Source organism: Oncorhynchus nerka, linkage group LG4 (genome assembly GCF_034236695.1).
Source record: "Oncorhynchus nerka isolate Pitt River linkage group LG4, Oner_Uvic_2.0, whole genome shotgun sequence".
Classification (NCBI taxonomy): domain Eukaryota; kingdom Metazoa; phylum Chordata; class Actinopteri; order Salmoniformes; family Salmonidae; genus Oncorhynchus; species Oncorhynchus nerka.
Genome location: NC_088399.1, coordinates 14,761,392 through 14,781,682, shown reverse-complemented (window position 1 = coordinate 14,781,682; position 20,291 = coordinate 14,761,392). Strand labels below are relative to the sequence as shown.

Sequence of the window (20,291 nt, the reverse complement as noted above, 5' to 3'; positions counted from 1 at the left end):
AAGTAAACACATTGGTCTAGATTTACTAGCTTCAGTAATGGGATGAGGTGCATTGACAAGCATTTACAAGATGCTGGGACAAGTAAACACATTGGTCTAGATTTACTAGCTACAGCAATGGAGATGACAAAACAACGTATTGTATAGCAACGTTACTTTGATTTCGGGTCTATTTTTCGACACCGACAACAAAGTATTGATATTTATTCGCCAATAAACAAGCTCCATTGTAAGTCTGAAAATGGGCCATTTTCCTATTCAGCGCCTGTTTGTGATAATCTCCTCTAGTCTTCTAAATAAGGGGTGATTTAGCTGCAGTGCGCATCATCATTGGCAATCTCCACTCACCAAAGAGGCTGTGTGTGTGTGTTTTTGTTTGTGTGAGTGTGTGCGTGTGTTTGTGTGCATATACTGCTCTCCATTCGCAATCAGCTTCAACACCTAACCCTTTTTGTTGCTATCTGTAGCTGATACCCAGCTGTGGATCTCCATTTTACAGTACTGTATGTACAAGCGGAGGATAAGCAGGTTGAGAGAATATAAAATAGACAGGAAAGATAGTGTGTTAGTTGGCTTCAAGCATCAGTCGACTTATATTAGAGATCTCTCTGAGCTGTGTGAACTACAGTATGTGTGAAGTGTGTGTGTGTCTGTGCCACACACATCATATTAACTGAGAGGAGCGGTTCACACTCTTCGGGATGAGAGGGGAAGCCCGTTGCGGAGGAAATAGATGCGTTTGTAAAATCTTAAATTGCATAATCCCCCAACCTTCCTCCACCGTGTAAATCCTCTGAGCACGGCTGGGGAATTAAGCACAGGCCTTCTGCCCCTTTCTTCTCTGCCGGCACATCAGGCTGGCAGGAGAATTAGCTCTGTCAAAAATCCACCACAGTACCAACCCCCAAAACACACACACACATGCACGTACGCATGTACAGTACCAATGAAAAGTTTGGACACACCTACTCATTCAAGGGTTTTTCTTTATTTTTACTTTTTTCTACATGGTAGAATAGTAGTGAACACATCAAAACTATGAAATAGTAACCAAAAGTGTTAAAAAATTCAAAATATATTTTAAGTATCCGCCCTTTGCCTTGATGACGGCTTTGCACACTCTTGGCATTCTCTCAACCAGCTTCACCTGGAATGCTTTTCTAACAGTCTTGGAGTTCCCACATATGCTGAGCACTTGTTGGCTGCTTTTCCTTCCCTCTGCGGTCCAATTCATCCCAAACCATTTCAATTGGGTTGAGGTCGGGTGATTGTGGAGGCCAGGTCATCTGATGCAGCACGCTTGGTCAAATAGCTCTTACACAGCCTGGAGGTGTGTTGGGTCATTGTCCTGTTGAAAAACAAATTATGGTCCCACTAAGCGCAAACCAGATGGGATGGCGTAATCGCTGTAGAATGCACATGCAGTGATCCTCCGTTCACCTACTCTGCGTCTCACAAAGACACGGCGGTTGGAACCAAAAATCTCAAAGTTGGACTCATAAGACCAAAGGACAGATTTCCACCGGTCTAATGCCCATTGCTCGTGTTTCTTGGCCCAAGCAAGTCTCTTCTTCTTATTGGTGTCCTTTGGTAGTGGCTTCTTTGCAGATATTCATCCATGAAGGCCTGATTCACACAGTCTCCTCTGAACAGTGGATGTTGTGATGGGTCTGTTACTTGAACTCTGTGAAGCATTTATTTGCGCTGCAATTTCTGAGGCTGGTAACTGAAATGAACGAAAGACAGATGGTGAAAGAGGTAGCGATAGACAGAGATGGGGAAAGAGGTAGCGATAGACAGAGATGGGGAAAGAGGTAGCGATAGACAGAGATGGGGAAAGAGGTAGCGATAGACAGAGATGGGGAAAGAGGTAGCGATAGACAGAGATGGGGAAAGAGGTAGCGATAGACAGAGATGGGGAAAGAGGTAGCGATAGACAGAGATGGGGAAAGAGGTAGCGATAGACAGAGATGGGGAAAGAGGTAGCGATAGACAGAGATGGGGAAAGAGGTAGCGATAGACAGAGATGGGGAAAGAGGTAGCGATAGACAGAGATGGGGAAAGAGGTAGAGATAGACAGAGATGGGGAAAGTGGTAGCGATAGACAGAGATGGGGAAAGAGGTAGCGATAGACAGAGATGGGGAAAGAGGTAGCGATAGACAGAGATGGTGAAAGAGGTAGCGATAGACAGAGATGGGGAAAGAGGTAGCGATAGACAGAGATGGGGAAAGAGGTAGCGATAGACAGAGATGGGGAAAGAGGCAGCGATAGACAGAGATGGGGAAAGAGGCAGCGATAGACAGAGATGGGGAAAGAGGTAGCGATAGACAGAGATGGGGAAAGAGGTAGCGATAGACAGAGATGGGGAAAGAGGTAGCGATAGACAGAGATGGGGAAAGAGGTAGCGATAGACAGAGATGGGGAAAGAGGTAGCGATAGACAGAGATGGGGAAAGAGGTAGCGATAGACAGAGATGGGGAAAGAGGTAGCGATAGACAGAGGGGAAGGGGGGGGGGTAGAGACACACATGGGCATGGCCTCAGCTGCACTGCTAAGGGCCCAACACACCCAGAACTATGTCCTATGGCATGGCCTTAATAGAAACACAGTGATGGGGAGGAAAACCACTTTACACACACACACACAACAGCGCATGCACACACACGCACATCCACCCATGCAAACACAAAAAGACACAATTTGCTGAAGTGTGTGTTTTGTGAAAGCTGAAGTTGGTAGCTATCTTCGACATCATGGTCTTTTTTTATAGCTCTTTCCTGTTTGCCCTGTCAGTCTGGGTTTCTTTAGCTGTTTGCCCTGTCAGTCTGGGTTTCTTTAGCTGTTTGCCCTGTCAGTCTGGGTTTCTTTAGCTGTTTGCCCTGTCAGTCTGGGTTTCTTTAGCTGTTTGCCCTGTCAGTCTGGGTTTCTTTAGCTGTTTGCCCTGTCAGTCTGGGTTTCTTTTCCTGTTTGCCCTGTCAGTCTGGGTTTCTTTAGCTGTTTGCCCTGTCAGTCTGGGTTTCTTTAGCTGTTTGCCCTGTCAGTCTGGGTTTCTTTTCCTGTTTGCCCTGTCAGTCTGGGTTTCTTTTCCTGTTTGCCCTGTCAGTCTGGATTTCTTTTCCTGTTTGCCCTGTCAGTCTGGGTTTCTTTAGCTGTTTGCCCTGTCAGTCTGGGTTTCTTTAGCTGTTTGCCCTGTCAGTCTGGGTTTCTTTTCCTGTTTGCCCTGTCAGTCTGGGTTTCTTTTCCTGTTTGCCCTGTCAGTCTGGGTTTCTTTTCCTGTTTGCCCTGTCAGTCTGGGTTTCTTTAGCTGTTTGCCCTGTCAGTCTGGGTTTCTTTAGCTGTTTGCCCTGTCAGTCTGGGTTTCTTTTCCTGTTTGCCCTGTCAGTCTGGGTTTCTTTTCCTGTTTGCCCTGTCAGTCTGGGTTTCTTTAGCTGTTTGCCCTGTCCGTCTGAGTTTCTTTTCCTGTTTGCCCTGTCAGTCTGGGTTTCTTTTCCTGTTTGCCCTGTCAGTCTGGGTTTCTTTTCCTGTTTGCCCTGTCAGTCTGGGTTTCTTTTCCTGTTTGCCCTGTCAGTCTGGGTTTCTTTAGCTAATGTCCAACGCAAAGAACGAAAAACATTTATAAGCCTCTGGAAAATACTCCTGGACCACCTGAAGGCACCACAGACTCTGGGCTCCTTTAAAAACTGGCCTAAATACTCTTCTCTTTAGGAAGGCCTACAGTTGATTTACCTGCGTTCCTTATTGTCCCCGTCCCTTGTCAGATGCGTTCTTTGTGTCAGTAGCCCGGTCTAGTTGTGTCCTCTGTCTTCCTCTCGTTTTTATTATTTTAAATGCACTCACTGTAGCACTTTAAATGAAAAGTGGATTATGAATTAATTGTTAATTAATTAATTGATGTAGCAGGTTAGGAGAATTGATGTAGCAGGTTAGGAGAATTGATGTAGCAGGTTAGGAGAATTGATGTAGCAGGTTAGGAGAATTGATGTAGCAGGTTAGGAGAATTGATGTAGCAGGTTAAGATAATTAGGAAAATGTGCTTTTATACTGTTATGAAGTTACTGGTATTGAAGTGGCGTGTTTTTAGGGCGTCCCAGTGAAATCTCTGGCCTGTGACCTCGGTCTCAATCCCCACCATTCACCAATACTTCCGGCGCCGACAGAGATGGCCGCCTCGCTTCGCGTTCCTAGGAAACTATGCAGTTTTTTGTTTTTTTACGTGTTATTTCTTACATTAGTACCCCAGGTCATCTTAGGTTTCATTACATACAGTCGAGAAGAACTACTGAATATAAGATCAGCGTCAACTCACCATCAGTACGACCAAGAATATGTTTTCCGCGACGCGGATCCTGTGTTCTGCCTTACAAACAGGACAACGGAATGGATCGCATGCAGCGACCCAAGAAAACGACTCCGAAAAAGAGGGAAACGTAGCGGTCTTCTGGTCAGACTCCGGACAAGGGCACATCGCGCACCACTCCCCAGCATTCTTCTTGCCAATGGCCAGTCTCTTGACAATAAGGTTGATGAAATCCGAGCAAGGGTAGCATTCCAGAGGGACATCAGAGACTGCAACGTTCTCTGCTTCACAGAAACATGGCTTACTGGGAAGACGCTATCCGATGCGGTGCAGCCAACGGGTTTCTCCACGCATCGCGCCGACAGAAACAAACATCTTTCTGGTAAGAAGAGTGGCGGGGGCGTATGCCTCATGACTAACGAGACATGGTGTGATGAAGGAAACATACAGGAACTCAAATCCTTCTGTTCACCTGATTTAGAATTACTCACAATCAAATGTAGACCGCATTATTCACACTGCTATGCTTTATCTTGGCCAGGTCGCAGTTGCAAATGAGAACTTGTTCTCAACTAGCCTACCTGGTTAAATAAAGGTGAAATAAAAAATAAAATAAAAATAAAATTATCTTCCAAGAGAATTCTCTTCGATTATAATCACAGCCGTATATATCCCCCCCCCCAAGCAGACACATCGATGGCTCTGAACGAACTTTATTTAACTCTTTGCAAACTGGAAACCATTTATCCGGAGGCTGCATTCATTGTAGCTGGGGATTTTAACAAAGCTAATCTGAAAACAAGACTCCCTAACTTTTATCAGCATATCGATTGCGCAACCAGGGGTGGTAAAACCTTGGATCATTGTTACTCTAACTTCCGCGACGCATATAAGGCCCTGCCCCGCCCCCCTTTCGGAAAAGCTGACCACGACTCCATTTTGTTGATCCCTGCCTACAGGCAGAAACTTAAACAAGAGGCTCCCACGCTGAGGTCTGTCCAACGCTGGTCAGACCAAGCTGACTCCACACTCCAAGACTGCTTCCATCACGTGGACTGAGACATGTTTCGTATTGCGTCAGATAAAAATATTGACGAATACGCTGATTCGGTGTGCGAGTTCATTAGAACGTGCGTTGAAGATGTCGTTCCCATAGCAACGATAAAAACATTCCCTAACCAGAAACCGTGGATTGATGGCAGCATTCGCGTGAAACTGAAAGCGCGAACCACTGCTTTTAATCAGGGCAAGGTGTCTGGCAACATGACCGAATACAAACAGTGCAGCTATTCCCTCCGCAAGGCTATTAAACAAGCTAAGCGTCAGTACAGAGACAAAGTAGAATCTCAATTCAACGGCTCAGACACAAGAGGCATGTGGCAGGGTCTACGGTCAATCACGGACTACAAGAAGAAACCCAGCCCAGTCACGGACCAGGATGTCTTGCTCCCAGGCAGACTAAATAACTTTTTTGCCCGCTTTGAGGACAATACAGTGCCACTGACACGGCCTGCAACGAAAACATGCGGTCTCTCCTTCACTGCAGCCGAGGTGAGTAAGACATTTAAACGTGTTAACCCTCGCAGGGCTGCAGGCCCAGACGGCATCCCCAGCCGCGCACTCAGAGCATGCGCAGACCAGCTGGCCGGTGTGTTTACGGACATATTCAATCAATCCCTATACCAGTCTGCTGTTCCCACATGCTTCAAGAGGGCCACCATTGTTCCTGTTCCCAAGAAAGCTAAGGTAACTGAGCTAAACGACTACCGCCCCGTAGCACTCAATTCCGTCATCATGAAGTGCTTTGAGAGACTAGTCAAGGACCATATCACCTCCACCCTACCTGACACCCTAGACCCACTCCAATTTGCTTACCGCCCAAATAGGTCCACAGACGATGCAATCTCAACCACACTGCACACTGCCCTAACCCACCTGGACAAGAGGAATACCTATGTGAGAATGCTGTTCATCGACTACAGCTCGGCATTCAACACCATAGTACCCTCCAAGCTCGTCATCAAGCTCGAGACCCTGGGTCTCGACCCCGCCCTGTGCAACTGGGTACTGGACTTCCTGACGGGCCGCCCCAGGTGGTGAGGGTAGGCAACAACATCTCCTCCCCGCTGATCCTCAACACGGGGGCCCCACAAGGGTGCGTTCTGAGCCCTCTCCTGTACTCCCTGTTCACCCACGAATGCGTGGCCACGCACGCCTCCAACTCAATCATCAAGTTTGCGGACGACACAACAGTGGTAGGCTTGATTACCAACAACGACGAGACGGCCTACAGGGAGGAGGTGAGGGCCCTCGGAGTGTGGTGTCAGGAAAATAACCTCACACTCAACGTCAACAAAACTAAGGAGATGATTGTGGACTTCAGGAAACAGCAGAGGGAACACCCCCTATCCACATCGATGGAACAGTAGTGGAGAGGGTAGCAAGTTTTAAGTTCCTCGGCATACACATCACAGACAAACTGAATTGGTCCACTCACACTGACAGCGTCGTGAAGAAGGCGCAGCAGCGCCTCTTCAACCTCAGGAGGCTGAAGAAATTCGGCTTGTCACCAAAAGCACTCACAAACTTCTACAGATGCACAATCGAGAGCATCCTGGCGGGCTGTATCACCGCCTGGTACGGCAACTGCTCCGCCCTCAACCGTAAGGCTCTCCAGAGGGTAGTGAGGTCTGCACAACGCATCACCGGGGGCAAACTACCTGCCCTCCAGGACACCTACACCACCCGATGTTACAGGAAGGCCATAAAGATCATCAAGGACATCAACCACCCGAACCACTGCCTGTTCACCCCGCTATCATCCAGAAGGCGAGGTCAGTACAGGTGCATCAAAGCTGGGACCGAGAGACTGAAAAACAGCTTCTATCTCAAGGCCATCAGACTGTTAAACAGCCACCACTAACATTGAGTGGCTGCTGCCAACACACTGTCATTGACACTGACCCAACTCCAGCCACTTTAATAATGGGAATTGATGGGAAATTATGTAAATATATCACTAGCCACTTTAAACAATGCTACCTTATATAATGTTACTTACCCTACATTATTCATCTCATATGCATACGTATATACTGTACTCTACATCATCGACTGCATTCTTATGTAATACATGTATCACTAGCCACTTTAACTATGCCACTTTGTTTACTTTGTCTACATACTCATCTCATATGTATATACTGTACTCGATACCATCTACTGTATGCTGCTCTGTACCATCACTCATTCATATATCCTTATGTACATTTCGCTACACTCGCATTAACATCTGCTAACCATGTGTATGTGACAAATAAAATTTGATTTGATGATTTGATTTGAAGTATAGGGGCCTAATGCAACATTGTTCTGCCATCAAGTTGTATGTGTTTGCAGTGAGAATGGGCCTTGGAAGGCAAAATCCAAATGCTACATCAATTGTAATCAATAGGAGCTGCAATGCTCAAGGAAAGGCAACATATACTCCATACCATTTTACCCCACAATCCAAGGATTGTAACTAGGACCTGGTGGATAGAAAGAATGAGTGAGAAAGAGAGAACGTCAGATAGAGAGAATTCTAAATTGTAGAGACCGAGCGAAAGAGAGAGAGCGAAAGCGAGCGAGAGTGAAAGAGTGTGAAAGAGATAGAAAAAGAACATTCTAGAGACCGAGCGAATGAGGGACAGCGAGGGAGAGAAATAAAGGGGGATGTAAGAGAAAGGAGCGAGCTGGAGAGTGAGAGACTCACCAGAGTGGCATTATGTTCATGTACCAAAAGCTATTAGCATGGTGGGAATGTGGACTGCAAAGCCTCTCAAATATATGTTAAAAAAAGTGGAGAGGAGCTTTTTGAAAGCCCCAAAGGTATTACCATTTAAATTGACTGGGTTTAGGTTTGGTCCTTTGTGGGGAGGAAGGGGGAGGTGTGAGGTTGAGGAGCAAGGGTGGCCATACTGTACGACAACAATAGCTATACTTGCTAGTTAGTTTCACACACCGATTTGTCCAGTGCTGGACTTGGGGAAGAGCTCATCGGAGCCGAGTAGTGGTGCAGCTGTCTAAGGCATTGCATCTCAGTGCATGAGGCGTCACTACAGACACCCTGGTTCGATTCCAGGCTGTATCACAACCGGCCGTGATTGGGAATCCCATAGGGCAGCGCACAATTGTCCCAGTGTCATTGTAAATAATATATGTTTATCTTTACTGACCTAGTTAAATAAAGGTTAATAAAAAAATCAACTAATGTATCCTTTTCTGGACATAGATGGACATATCCAGACCTTTTTTGATTAGTACATCTGGAGGCAATGTTGAAGTATTTAGGAGAAATTGTTCAGGGTAGCCTCCGAGAATATCATCAATAAATACACAGATACAGTGACTGAGTTCATCAGGAAGTGTATAGAAGATGTTGTACCCACTGTGACTATTAAAACCTACCCAAACCAGAAACCGTGAATAGATGGAGGCATTCACTCAAAACTGAATGCTGGAACCACCGCATTGAACCATGGCAAGGTGACTGGGAATATAGCCGAATACATGCAGTGTAGTTATTCTCTCCGTAAGGCAACCAAACAGGCAAAAGCCAGTACAGAGACAAAGTGGAGTCGCAATTTAACAGCTCAGACACAAGACGTATGTGGCAGGGTCTACAGTCAATCACGGACTACAAAGGGAAACCCAGCCACGTTGCATAAACCAACATCTTACATCCGGACAAGCTAAATACCTTCGCCCGCTTTGAGGATCACACAGTGCCACCGACGCAGCCCGCTACCAAGGACTGAGGGCTTTCCTTCTCCGTGGCCAACGTGAATAACACATTTAAGCGTGTTAACCCTCGCAAAGCTGCCGGCCCAGACGGCATCCCTAGCCGCATCCTCAGAGCATGCACAGACCAGCTTGCTGGAGTGTTTACGGACATCTTCAATCTCTACCTATACCAGTCTGCTGTCCCCACATGTTTGAAGCTGCCCACCATTGTTCCTGTACCCAAGAAAGCAAAGGTAACTGAACTAAATATTGCTCCGTAGCACTCACTTCTGTCATCATAAAGTGCTTTTAGAGACCCATTAAGGATCATATCACTTCTACCCATACCTGACCCGGTCCTAGACCCACTTCAATTTGCATACCGTCCCAAAGATCCACAGTCGATGCCATTGCACTGCACCCTGTCCTATCTGGACAAAAGGAATCCCTATGTAAGAATGCTGTTCATTGACTTCAGCTCAGCCTTCAACACCGTAGTACCCTCCAAACTCATCATTAAGCTTGAGGCCCTGGGTCTCAGCCCCACCCTGTGCAATTGGATCCTGGACTTTCTGACGGGCTGCCCCCAGGTGGTGAAGGTAGGAAACAACATCTCCACTTTGCTGATCCTCAACACTGGGACCCCACAAGGGTGCGTGCTCAGCCCCCTCCTGTACTCCCTGTTCACCGATGACTGAGTGGCCATGCACGCCTCCAACTCAATCATCAAGTTTGGAGACGACAACAGTAGTGGGCTTGATTACCAACAATTACAAGACAGCCTACAGGGAGGAGGTGAGGGCCCTGGGAGTGTGGTGCCAGGAAAACAACCTCTCACTCAACATCAACAAAATAATGGAGCTAATCGTGGACTTCAGGAAACAGCAGAGGGAGCACCCTCCTATCCACATCGACAGGACCGCAGTGGAGAAGGTGGAAAGCTACAGGTTCCTCGGCGTACACATCACTGACAATCTGAAATGGTCCACCCACACAGACAGTGTGGTGAAAAAGGTGCAACAGTACCTCTTCAAACTCAGGAGACTGAGGAAATTTAGCCCCTAAAAGCCTCTCAAACATTTACAGATGCACAATTGAGAGCATCCTGTCTGGCTGTATCACCGCCTGGTACGGCAACTGCACTGCCCGCAACCGCAGGGCTCTCCAGAGGGTGGTGCGGTCTGCCTAACGAATCACCGGGGGCAAACTACCTGCCCTCCAGGACACCTAGAGCACCTGACATCAAAGGAAAGCCAAAAAGATCATCAAGGACATCAACCATCAGATCCACTGCCTGTTCAACCCACTATCATCCAGAAGGCGAGGTCAGTACAGGTGCATCAAAGCAGGGACCGAGAGACTGAAAAACAGCTTCTATCTCAAGGCCATCAGACTGTTATAGACTAACAGTCTTCCACCCGGTTATGTAACCCTGCACCTTAGAGGCTGCTGCCCTATATAGATAGACTTGGAATCACTGGCCACTTTAATAATGGAACACTTTTCACTTTAATAATGTTTAAATAATGTTTACATACTGCTTTACTCATCTATATATATACATATATACACACACACACACATACTGTATTCTATACTACTGTATTTTAGTCAATGCCACTCCAACATTGCTCATCTAATATTCATATATTTCTTAATTCCATTCTTTTACTTTTAGATGTGTGTATTGTTCGATACTACTGCACGGTTGGAGCCAGAAACACAAGCATTTCGCTACACGCGCAATAACATCTGATAAATATGTATATGCGACCAATAAAATGTGATTTGATTTGAAATGGTCTTTCCTTCTTTCTTAATCTTTTGACATTAAGTGAATGTCTTTCCATTTTGACAAAGAGGTGCCAATTGACTTGTAGGCTATTTCTAAAATGTCCCAAAAATATTATAGAAATGCAAGTATTAATGTCTACATTAGTTTACCCTGTTAATTATATTACAGACACCTTAATGCATACTTTAAAATTATAGTATGTGAGCTAAACAGAAAAATCAAAAATGTAAAAAGACTACAACATTTTCCTTAAAGTCATTTTTGGAAAGTACTAATGTTACTGTCTCCACTAAAAGAAAGAAATACTTAAAAAATGAATTTTGTCTTTGAAACATTTAAATGAAATACTGTAGAATTCCATGAATTCCTATGGAGGACTGTTTTCTGAGGAGTGCCAACATGGCCGACCGGTGGCTTCAAAGCCTCTCAATGGCCAATACATAGCATAAGCAATCCAGGGTTAATATACAGTGCATTCGTAAAGTATTCAGACCCCTTGACTTATTCCACATTTTGTTACGTTACAGCCTTATTCTAAAATTGAATTAATTGTTTTTTCCCCCTCATCAATCTACACACAATACCCAATAATGACAAAGCAAAAACAGGTTTTTAGAAATGTTTACAAATTACAGCCTTGAGTCTTGGGTATGATGCTACAAGCTTGGCACACCTGTATTTGGGGAGTTTCTCCCATTTTTCTCTGCAGATCCTCTCAAGCTCTGTCAGGTTGGATGGGGAGCGTCGCTGCACAGCTATTTTCAGGTCTCTCCAGAGATGTTTGATCTGGTTCAAGTCAGGGCTCTGGCTGGGCAACACAAGGACATTCAGAGACTTGTCCCAAAGCCACTCATGCATTGTCTTGGCTGTATGCTTAGGGTCGTTGTCCAGTTGGAACGTGAACCTTCGCCCCAGTCTGAGGTCCTGAGCACTCTGGAGCAGGTTTTCAACAAGGATCTCTCTGTACTTTGCGCCGTTCATCTTTCCCTCGATCCTGGCTAGTGTCCCAGAAAAACATCCCCACAGCATGATGCTGCCACCATCATGCTTCACTGTAGGGATGGTGCCAGGGTTCCTCCAGATGTGACGCTTGGCATTCAGGCCTAAGAGTTCAATCTTGGTTTCATCAGACCAGAGAATCTTGTTTCTCTAGGGGGCTGTCATTTGCCTTTTACTGCGGAGTGGCTTCCAGCTGGCCACTCTACCATAAAAGGCCTGATTGGTAGAGTGCTGCAGAGATGGCTGTCCTTCTGGAAGGTTCTCACATCTCTACAGAGGAACTCTGGAGCTCTGTCAGAGTGACCATCGGGTTCTTGGCCATCTCCCTGACCAAGGCCCTTCTCCCCCGATTGCTCAGTTTGGCCAGGCGGCCAGCACTAGGAAGAGTCTTGTGGTTCCAAATGCCGTCCATTTAAGAATGATGGAGGCCACAGTGTTCTTGGAGACCTTCAATGCTGCAAAAATGTTTTGGTACTCTTACCCAGATCTGTGCCTTGACATAATCCTGTCTCGGAGCTCTACGGACAATTCATTCAACCTCATGGCTTGGTTTTTTGCACTAACATGCACTGTCAACTTATATAGACAGGTGTATGCCTTTCCAAATCATGTCCAATCAACTGAATTTACCACAGGTGGACTCCAATCAAGTTGTAGAAATATCTCAAGGATGATCAATGGAAACAGGATGCAACTGACCTCAATTTCAAGTCTCATAGCAAAGGGTCTGAACACTTAGGTTAATAAGGTTTTTCTGCAAATGTATTTAAAAACAAACATTTCTAAAAACCTGTTTTCGCTTTGTCATTATGGGGTATTGTGTGTAGATTGATATGAATTTATATTTATTTAATGCATTTTAGAATAAGGCTGTAACTTAACAAAATGTGTAAAAAGTCAAGGGGTCTGAATGCACTGTACATCATTGGTTGTGATCAATGATGTGTATGAACCCTAAGATGTCTGCTTGGTGGCTTCTAAACAGCTCCCATCATTGATTGTTACTTGTTACTGCCTGAACACATGGCCTGACTGGCTGCTTTGATGGCACGGTTCACATTCCACTGATGCCAAGCCTTTAGTTTACGTCCTCACAATTCACAGCCCCTCAAAAATAGGTTGTGATGTGAAGTATGATGTGGCGGGAAGTTGTGGGACGTTGCGTTGTGCTACTTTGGGTTGTGTTACGTTAGATGCCTAAGGGTGGTGTGTGCGTTTTATTTCTCTACTTTTTTCTTTCTTCAATTTGACTGTGCGTATGTGAGAGCATCAGTGTGTGTGTGTGTTTGTGGGGTCTGTTGGTGGGGTCACCGCGAGGTCAGCTGTGTTAAATCACTTCACTGAGGTGTGAGAAGAGATCACAATGCCTCGGCCAGCACTCAACCTCATCTTGAACTCCATGGTCGTTTTACGGTTACCCCCCCCCCCCCCCACCCCTCCCCTTGAGCTCCGTTAAAGGCCACATTGTTTTCCGCCGAGGTCAGCCCCGGTGCCATTCCAAACTTTAAAGCAAATCAAGAAATGTAACTCAGGCATTTTAAAAGGGGACTCAATGGGACAGGTTCCTCTTAAAAAACACAGCCCCTCTCTCACTCGCTGTCTTTCTCTCTCTCCTCCTCCATTTTATTTTCTCTTTCTGGTTTGTGAAAAAAGTCTCACCCTTGTAAAGGGATTGTTTTCATAGAAACAGATGAGGGGAACTATAACAATACTACACTGTGCCAGTTCAACCAATGAATCAATACATCAAAGCTCATTGGCTATAAGTGCCTTGCGCATAGCCAATATGAGTAGTGATTGGATATCGTGAAACAGATAAGCCGATTTAAGACATTCCTATAACTAATTTCAGTTCGTTTATACATTTCTTGTGAATTGAAAGAAATAATGTGTGATTACTGATTACACAAAATCTGTGCACAATGCATAATTAACTAGTTTTGCTTATACTGTAACTAAACGGTACCATTGCGTAGGTACCCAATGTCCTGCCCATCTTTCTTTCTTCCCTCAATCTTCTCTCTCTGTAATCCTCTCTGGTGTACTCCTGGCTCTCAGCTCACACTGAAACAAAGACCCCCAGGACCCCCTGGGAAGACCCCAGATCTTAAGACATTATCCCAAGTGTGTCCCTGTAGCCTGACATCATTAGCAATAGGTCAGCTGCAAATGTGTTCGTTAGATGTGTCTGTGTGAATAAAGATATGTTTTGATCAATACAGATGTGTCTGTGTGAATAAAGATATGTTTTGATCAATATAGATGTGTCTGTGTGAATAAAGATATGTTTGGATCAATATAGATGTGTCTGTGTGAATAAAGATGTTTTGATCAATACAGATGTGCCTGTGTGAATAAAGATATGTTTGGATCAATATAGATGTGTCTGTGTGAATAAAGATATGTTTGGATCAATATAGATGTGTCTGTGTGAATAAAGATATGTTTGGATCAATATAGATGTGTCTGTGTGAATAAAGATATGTTTTGATCAATATAGATGTCTGTGTGAATAAAGATATGTTTTGATCAATATAGATGTGTCTGTGTGAATAAAGATATGTTTTGATCAATACAGATGTCTGTGTGAATAAAGATATGTTTTGATCAATACAGATGTGTCTGTGTGAATAAAGATATGTTTTGATCAATATAGATGTGTCTGCCATTTAGGCACCAGTCAAAAGTTTTAGAACACCTACTCATTCAACAGTTTTTCTTTATTTTTTACTATTTTTGACACTGTAGAATAATAGTGAAGACACATATGAAATCATGTAGTAACCAAAAAAAGTGCTAAACAAATCATAAAAAACTACCTCATGATGCTGGTTGAGAGAATGTCAAGAGTTTGCAAAGCAGTCATCAAGGCAAAGGGTGGCTACTTTGAAGAATCTCTAATATAAAATATATTTTGATTTGTTTAACTCTTTTTTTGTTTACTACATGATACCATACGTGTTATTTCATAGTTTTGACATCTTCACTATTATTCTGCAATGTAGAAAATAGTACAAATAAATAAAAACCCTTGAATGAGTAGGTGTGTCCCAACTTTTGACTGGTACTGCAGATACAACTTCATAGAATAATGTGCTCAGAGGAAATACGCATCTCAAAATAATACCTATGTTTTGTATTTAGCCGAAGTCGAGTCATGCTTCTGCGAAAGCATCAGAATATTCTTTCATTTTCCCTTCTGAAGTTGCAGTCAATCCCCAAAAGAAATCCTAATAATATCATGAAAAAGCTGTTTAAAAACAGTCATGTTAGCGCTCACTAAAGGCCACTACACACTTTACTCAAACGCAGCGATGGAGCGTTGTTTTTGTGCGGCTCAAATTTTGGAACAGACCGTACACCTGTCGCTCTGTTTTGCCTAGGGTGTGTAGGGCCCTTAAGGGTTAACACTTCCTCATGTGGGAGTGCACACACCAGAATGTAGAAGTTCCAAGTGTACTACGTACTAAAATGTGTAAATGTGACAATTCAAAATCTTTTCAGTACTGATTGTCACTCTTGTATGTTGCCAATTTTCTCTTTCCTATCTCCTCTAGAATCCTCCCTTCTTTGATTGATGATCAATTGCTCTCCAGCAGGAAAGGAAACAGCACCCATCACAGACACAAACTCATCCATTTCCCTCTGAGAAAATAGGAAAATTCCACATTCCGAAATATGATTGAATTTCCCTCGACAGTGTGTCCTTGAGGAAACAACAGGAGAAAAGGGAACATGTCTTGCTCCGATTCCCAGGTTTTCCTCCAGACGTTAGCCCAACCATTTGGTTAATGCTTTAAAACACAGAGTAGAAGACTAGACTATTGTTTGATTGATTACGCCAAAGCAAAAGCTCACCGGGATAAAAGTTCCAATAACGTTCATAATTATGCTTTCCTATGACTGAATATGCCAAAGCAGGTGTGAGTCAAATCAGGCATTCACCAGGATCAAGGTTTTTTACAGTTCTATCAGTAGCATCAAGGACACTGCTTCATTGGTTCTCAAAGGCCAAAGACAATGGGATGATTCATTGATATTCGTGCTACTGTCTGTTCAATGGGCTACATTGATGAGTGAGGATTTCTTCTAAAAAAACAAGTCCTTTGTTTTGTCATGTTGACAGATGCTCTCTGTGTGAAGACGGTTGGGTGTTGGTGGTCGGGGGAGGTTGTGTGTGTGTGTGTGCTTCTGTGTGTTGGTTCAACAGCTTGGGTCTACAGTTTTGTCTACACACACAAACACGCTGGTTGCTAAACCAAAATAATACCTCCCCAACTGCTAACCCTACACTAATACATCACATTTTACTAGAGCCTACATTTAGAAATCTTCTGAACTCTCCATACACCTCACCCTCGCCCCCACCCCTGCTATTGATCTACACATAATCCTAATTACACCCCCCCCCAATCCCAAAAGAAAAAACCCTTTACACACAGCCGAGTCAGCCAGCCCAGCACCTTCCCATACCCAGCAGAGAGAAGATTAAGATGAAAGACTACATTGTATTAACCCTCCTACTCACATTGACAAAAGCAGCTCTCGCATTGGCAAGCTGCTGGGAGAAAGGTATTCTACAGAGGAGAAAGGCAGCAAGAGATAGTAATGGAGAGAGATAGAAATAGAAAGGAAGAGAAAGAGAATGGTAGAGAAAGTAGCAGAGAAAGACCGAAATAGAGAGATAAAAAAAAGGGGAATGAGAGGGAGATATTAGAATACTTCACAATGCCCCCGGAGAATTATAATCTACAATCTATTCTTATGGCAACCCCATCATGGTTGTTAGTTTAGCTCACATTCACTTTCTGTTTAATATAGCTCTAGGACAGGGAGCTCCTGTAAACGCTAGCCCCTGTCAGGAAGGAACCTACAAGATGGGATTGTAACAGATAGAGAGGCATGGGAGGCAATGAGCTTCACTTTGGTAGGATAAGAGTCAAGAGATTATGATAATGAGTGGGAGTGAATTAAAGAATGGATGGATGGATGGAGAAATAAATGTACCCAAGCACTATCTATCAGTCAGAGATGTAACCATTAGGCAGAACCCAAATGGTGGCATGCTAACAACTCACTTAACCAATCCAAAACATGTTACTGATTGTTCTCTGCGTCAGAAAATGAACACCACCAAGCGTCCAGACTACAGCCACTGAGGCCCTCTCCTAAAACACACAACGATGGAAACAGATTGTCATAACAAATCCATTCTGATATACGACTCCTTTGAGATAGATTATTATTGTATTTCATGAGGAAAGAGAGATCGATCAATTAAATCAATCAAATGTATGCGCAAAGACATTTTTAAATTTGCCGTTGTTTCAAAGTGCTTTACAGAGGAAGTACTTAAATTGAAGCTGTGCATCAGAAAGAGACAGCCAGATGAAGAGGGAGAAAAATAAGGAATATAAACTAGTCATTCGCTTATCCATAAGCTCATGGGTGCTTACAACCCAATAAGAATGATACAGGGAATATACAGCAGATATTATAGAAGGAAATACTACACAACAAGCTCGACCAACACTGGTCTAAGAAGGATCCCCAAAACTGCCTGCATCGCATGGGTGAGCTACCATTTTCTATCCATGATGTACTTCTATGCTTTTACATTGAAGCCATTTAGCGGACACTCTTCTCCAGATCAAATTCAAATCAGGGCATTGATCAGGGAGACTTTCGCAAGTCCACCATGTACAGGAAAGACCTTATGATTTCCTCCTGATAATATATGTCTTTTAGGAGACACTTTTATCCAAAGCGAATTCCAGTTATGTGTGATATATTATTTACGTATGGGTGGTCCCAGGAAAACCAAGCCACTATCCTGTCATTTCAAGCTGCATGCTCTACCAACTGAGGGTAAAACACGGGGTCAAATGTGGTGAAACAGGGGAAAGGCTGTATTCTGAGGAGAGGGCACTGAAAGGTTGGCCCAGCTGTGAGTCCCTCAATAAGGCCCGGGGGATTTTACAGGGCTCTGTGGAACCAGGATGACCCCAGGCTACCCCCGCACACACACACACGGTAGCACCACGTAAATACTGCCTGTGTTGCCTGCACAAAAACCTTTTCCAGATGGGCTGCACAGACACAGGCCGCAAATAAACTGCCCCCTCTCCTCTCTCTGTATTCTGCTGTCCTTCTCTCTCTCACAATCTCGCTCTCAAAAAAGTATGATATTCATGTGTGTTAATATGAGCTAATGCAGGTCCTTTGTGACTCAGTTGGTAGAGCATGGTGCTTGCAACACCAGGGTTGTCGGGTTGATTCCCACGGGGGACCAGTACGAAAATATATGCACTCACTACTGTAAGTCGCTGTGGATAAGAGCATCTGTTAAATGACTCCAATGTTAAATATACTATAGACACAATCACAAAAGCTTCCTATCTCCACAGCGCCAAGCCCCACCCCCCAAACACACACTTTTGTTTAGCTCAGCAGAAAATCTCCACAGCAGCAGTTGCAAATCTTTTGACAGTCATCGCTAAGGGGCTTTTCTTATCCTGACATACTGTCGCACAGATAAAGTAATGCTACTGCGGAAGCTACCGGTATGTTGACAGAATTCTAACAAATCCTCTTACCACAACAACAGTTTTACATTATATTTCCAAATTTGATTAGGAAAATGGAATGACTGACCATCCTAAAAATCTAAATCCAAGAATTTGGTTCAAATCTACAGTTCACAAGAAACAAATCAGTTTTCCTACAGACAACTATAGGCCCATTCTCTAATAACAGATCGAAGTTCACTGAAAGCCATGATCAAATCAGCAATGGTATCAGATACAAACACAAAACAAGCTAAATCATTACTGTTTAATGTCCTGTAGTCTCAATCTCCTGAAGAGCAACACGTCTACCCCCTCCCTCTACACACACATATGCATATACACACACACACACACCACACACCCATACCTTCCCATGTATCCATTTCATACTGGTCCTAGTCTGCCAGTGAGTCTCCTGGCCACCATCCACACTGGTAGCGCCGTATCAAATATATTTGAAATATATATAAAGCCACTATATCACTGTTGATACTGCATCCTCCGTGGCAGATTCGGCTTCATGACTCTAGGTGCTTTTACCCTCTCTCTGTCCCTCTCTCTCTGTTCCTCTCTCTCTGTTCCTCTCTCTCGATTTCTTTCTGTTTGCTTTCTCTTTTTGTTTCTTGCTCCTTCCCTCTCTCTGTCCTTCTCTGATCAGTTCTCTGAGATCTCTGTGGCTTTCTCACCCCTGGCCTCGGCAGCTAGGCCGGCCCCGAAAGGAGGAGGGGGTGGGGTTGGTAGTGGTGGGGGAGGTTTACAGGCCAGTTAGTCATGTGACCTAGTGGACCCTAGTGGGTCACGGGTTGGGTCAAAACTCCAGCATTTATTTTGAGGGGTGTGTGTGTGTGTGTGTGTGTGTGTGTGTGAGAGAGAGATAATTTTTATTGTTTATTTCACTTTTGTTTATTATCTACTTCACTTGCTTTGGCAATGTTAACATATGTTTCCCATGCCAATAAAGCCCTTAAACTGAATTGAGAGAGAGAGAGGAGGGGAGTTGGTTATCTGAGTGGTGTTGAAAACCTTATTTTCTCTAGAACAATGCCCCACCTTCACCCAAATTCCCTTTCCCTTCCCCCGTTCCTCCTTCCACCCTCCACTTTTTACCTTCAGAGGGGGGCTTGGAAATGTGTGAGTACTTTAGGCCAAACTAGAGACCAACAATCAACACATTGAGTCATTAGCGAACACACAATGATTAACATCCAATGATGAGGTGTAAAAAGCTTTTTAATTAAGTTTAATGACGGCTAAACACATATTATCTAATTCTGCTAAACACATATTATCTAATTCTGCTAAACACATATGGACTAAACCTGCCAATGTATTTGGCCAATCAACGTGAGATCGTAAAGTACGTCTACAAAGAGTGTTATTCAAGAGCTATCATTGTAATGGTTAGATATGACTGCACTGCTGGAGCTAGGAACACAAGCATCTCACTACACCCGCAACAACATCTGCTAAATATGTGTATGTGACCAATAAAATGTGAGTTGAACTACTATCAACACACAGACGCACAGAGACACTTCTCCAGTAGGTAAAGCCCAACGTTACTGTCAACCCTACTGTCTTGAACTTCTATACACCAGTCAGCCACACTGATAAGAAAGGCATTTCACTGTGCTTGACATTAAAACCTTGAAAAAGAAAGACTTTCCATTAAAATGCAGAGAGAGAGAAAGAGGCTCAGGAGGAGAACAAGAAGAAAGGGAAGGAAAGGGGCTAAAATGTTTTGAATGTGACACTGGTGACATCAAAGACAACCGCTTATTCTGCATTTCCCGAAATAATCCATTGTGCATGACGTGCATAGTCTTGGTTCGATTCCTAATGTCTCCGAACTACAGTACTATGGAT

At 44.1% G+C, this 20,291-nt stretch overlaps 1 protein-coding gene across 1 annotated transcript in view; it reads right to left on the bottom strand.

The window, feature by feature from the left end:
- The window catches only part of nr6a1b (nuclear receptor subfamily 6, group A, member 1b), a 39,377-nt gene extending 20,311 nt beyond the window's left edge, over positions 1-19,066 (bottom strand). The window contains exon 1 of the mRNA XM_029647372.2: positions 18,793-19,066. Coding sequence (XP_029503232.1) covers positions 18,793-18,808 — 16 coding nt within the window. The 5' untranslated portion in view covers positions 18,809-19,066. The remainder of the gene's footprint in view (positions 1-18,792) is intronic.
- Between the last annotated feature and the right edge of the window lie 1,225 nt (positions 19,067-20,291).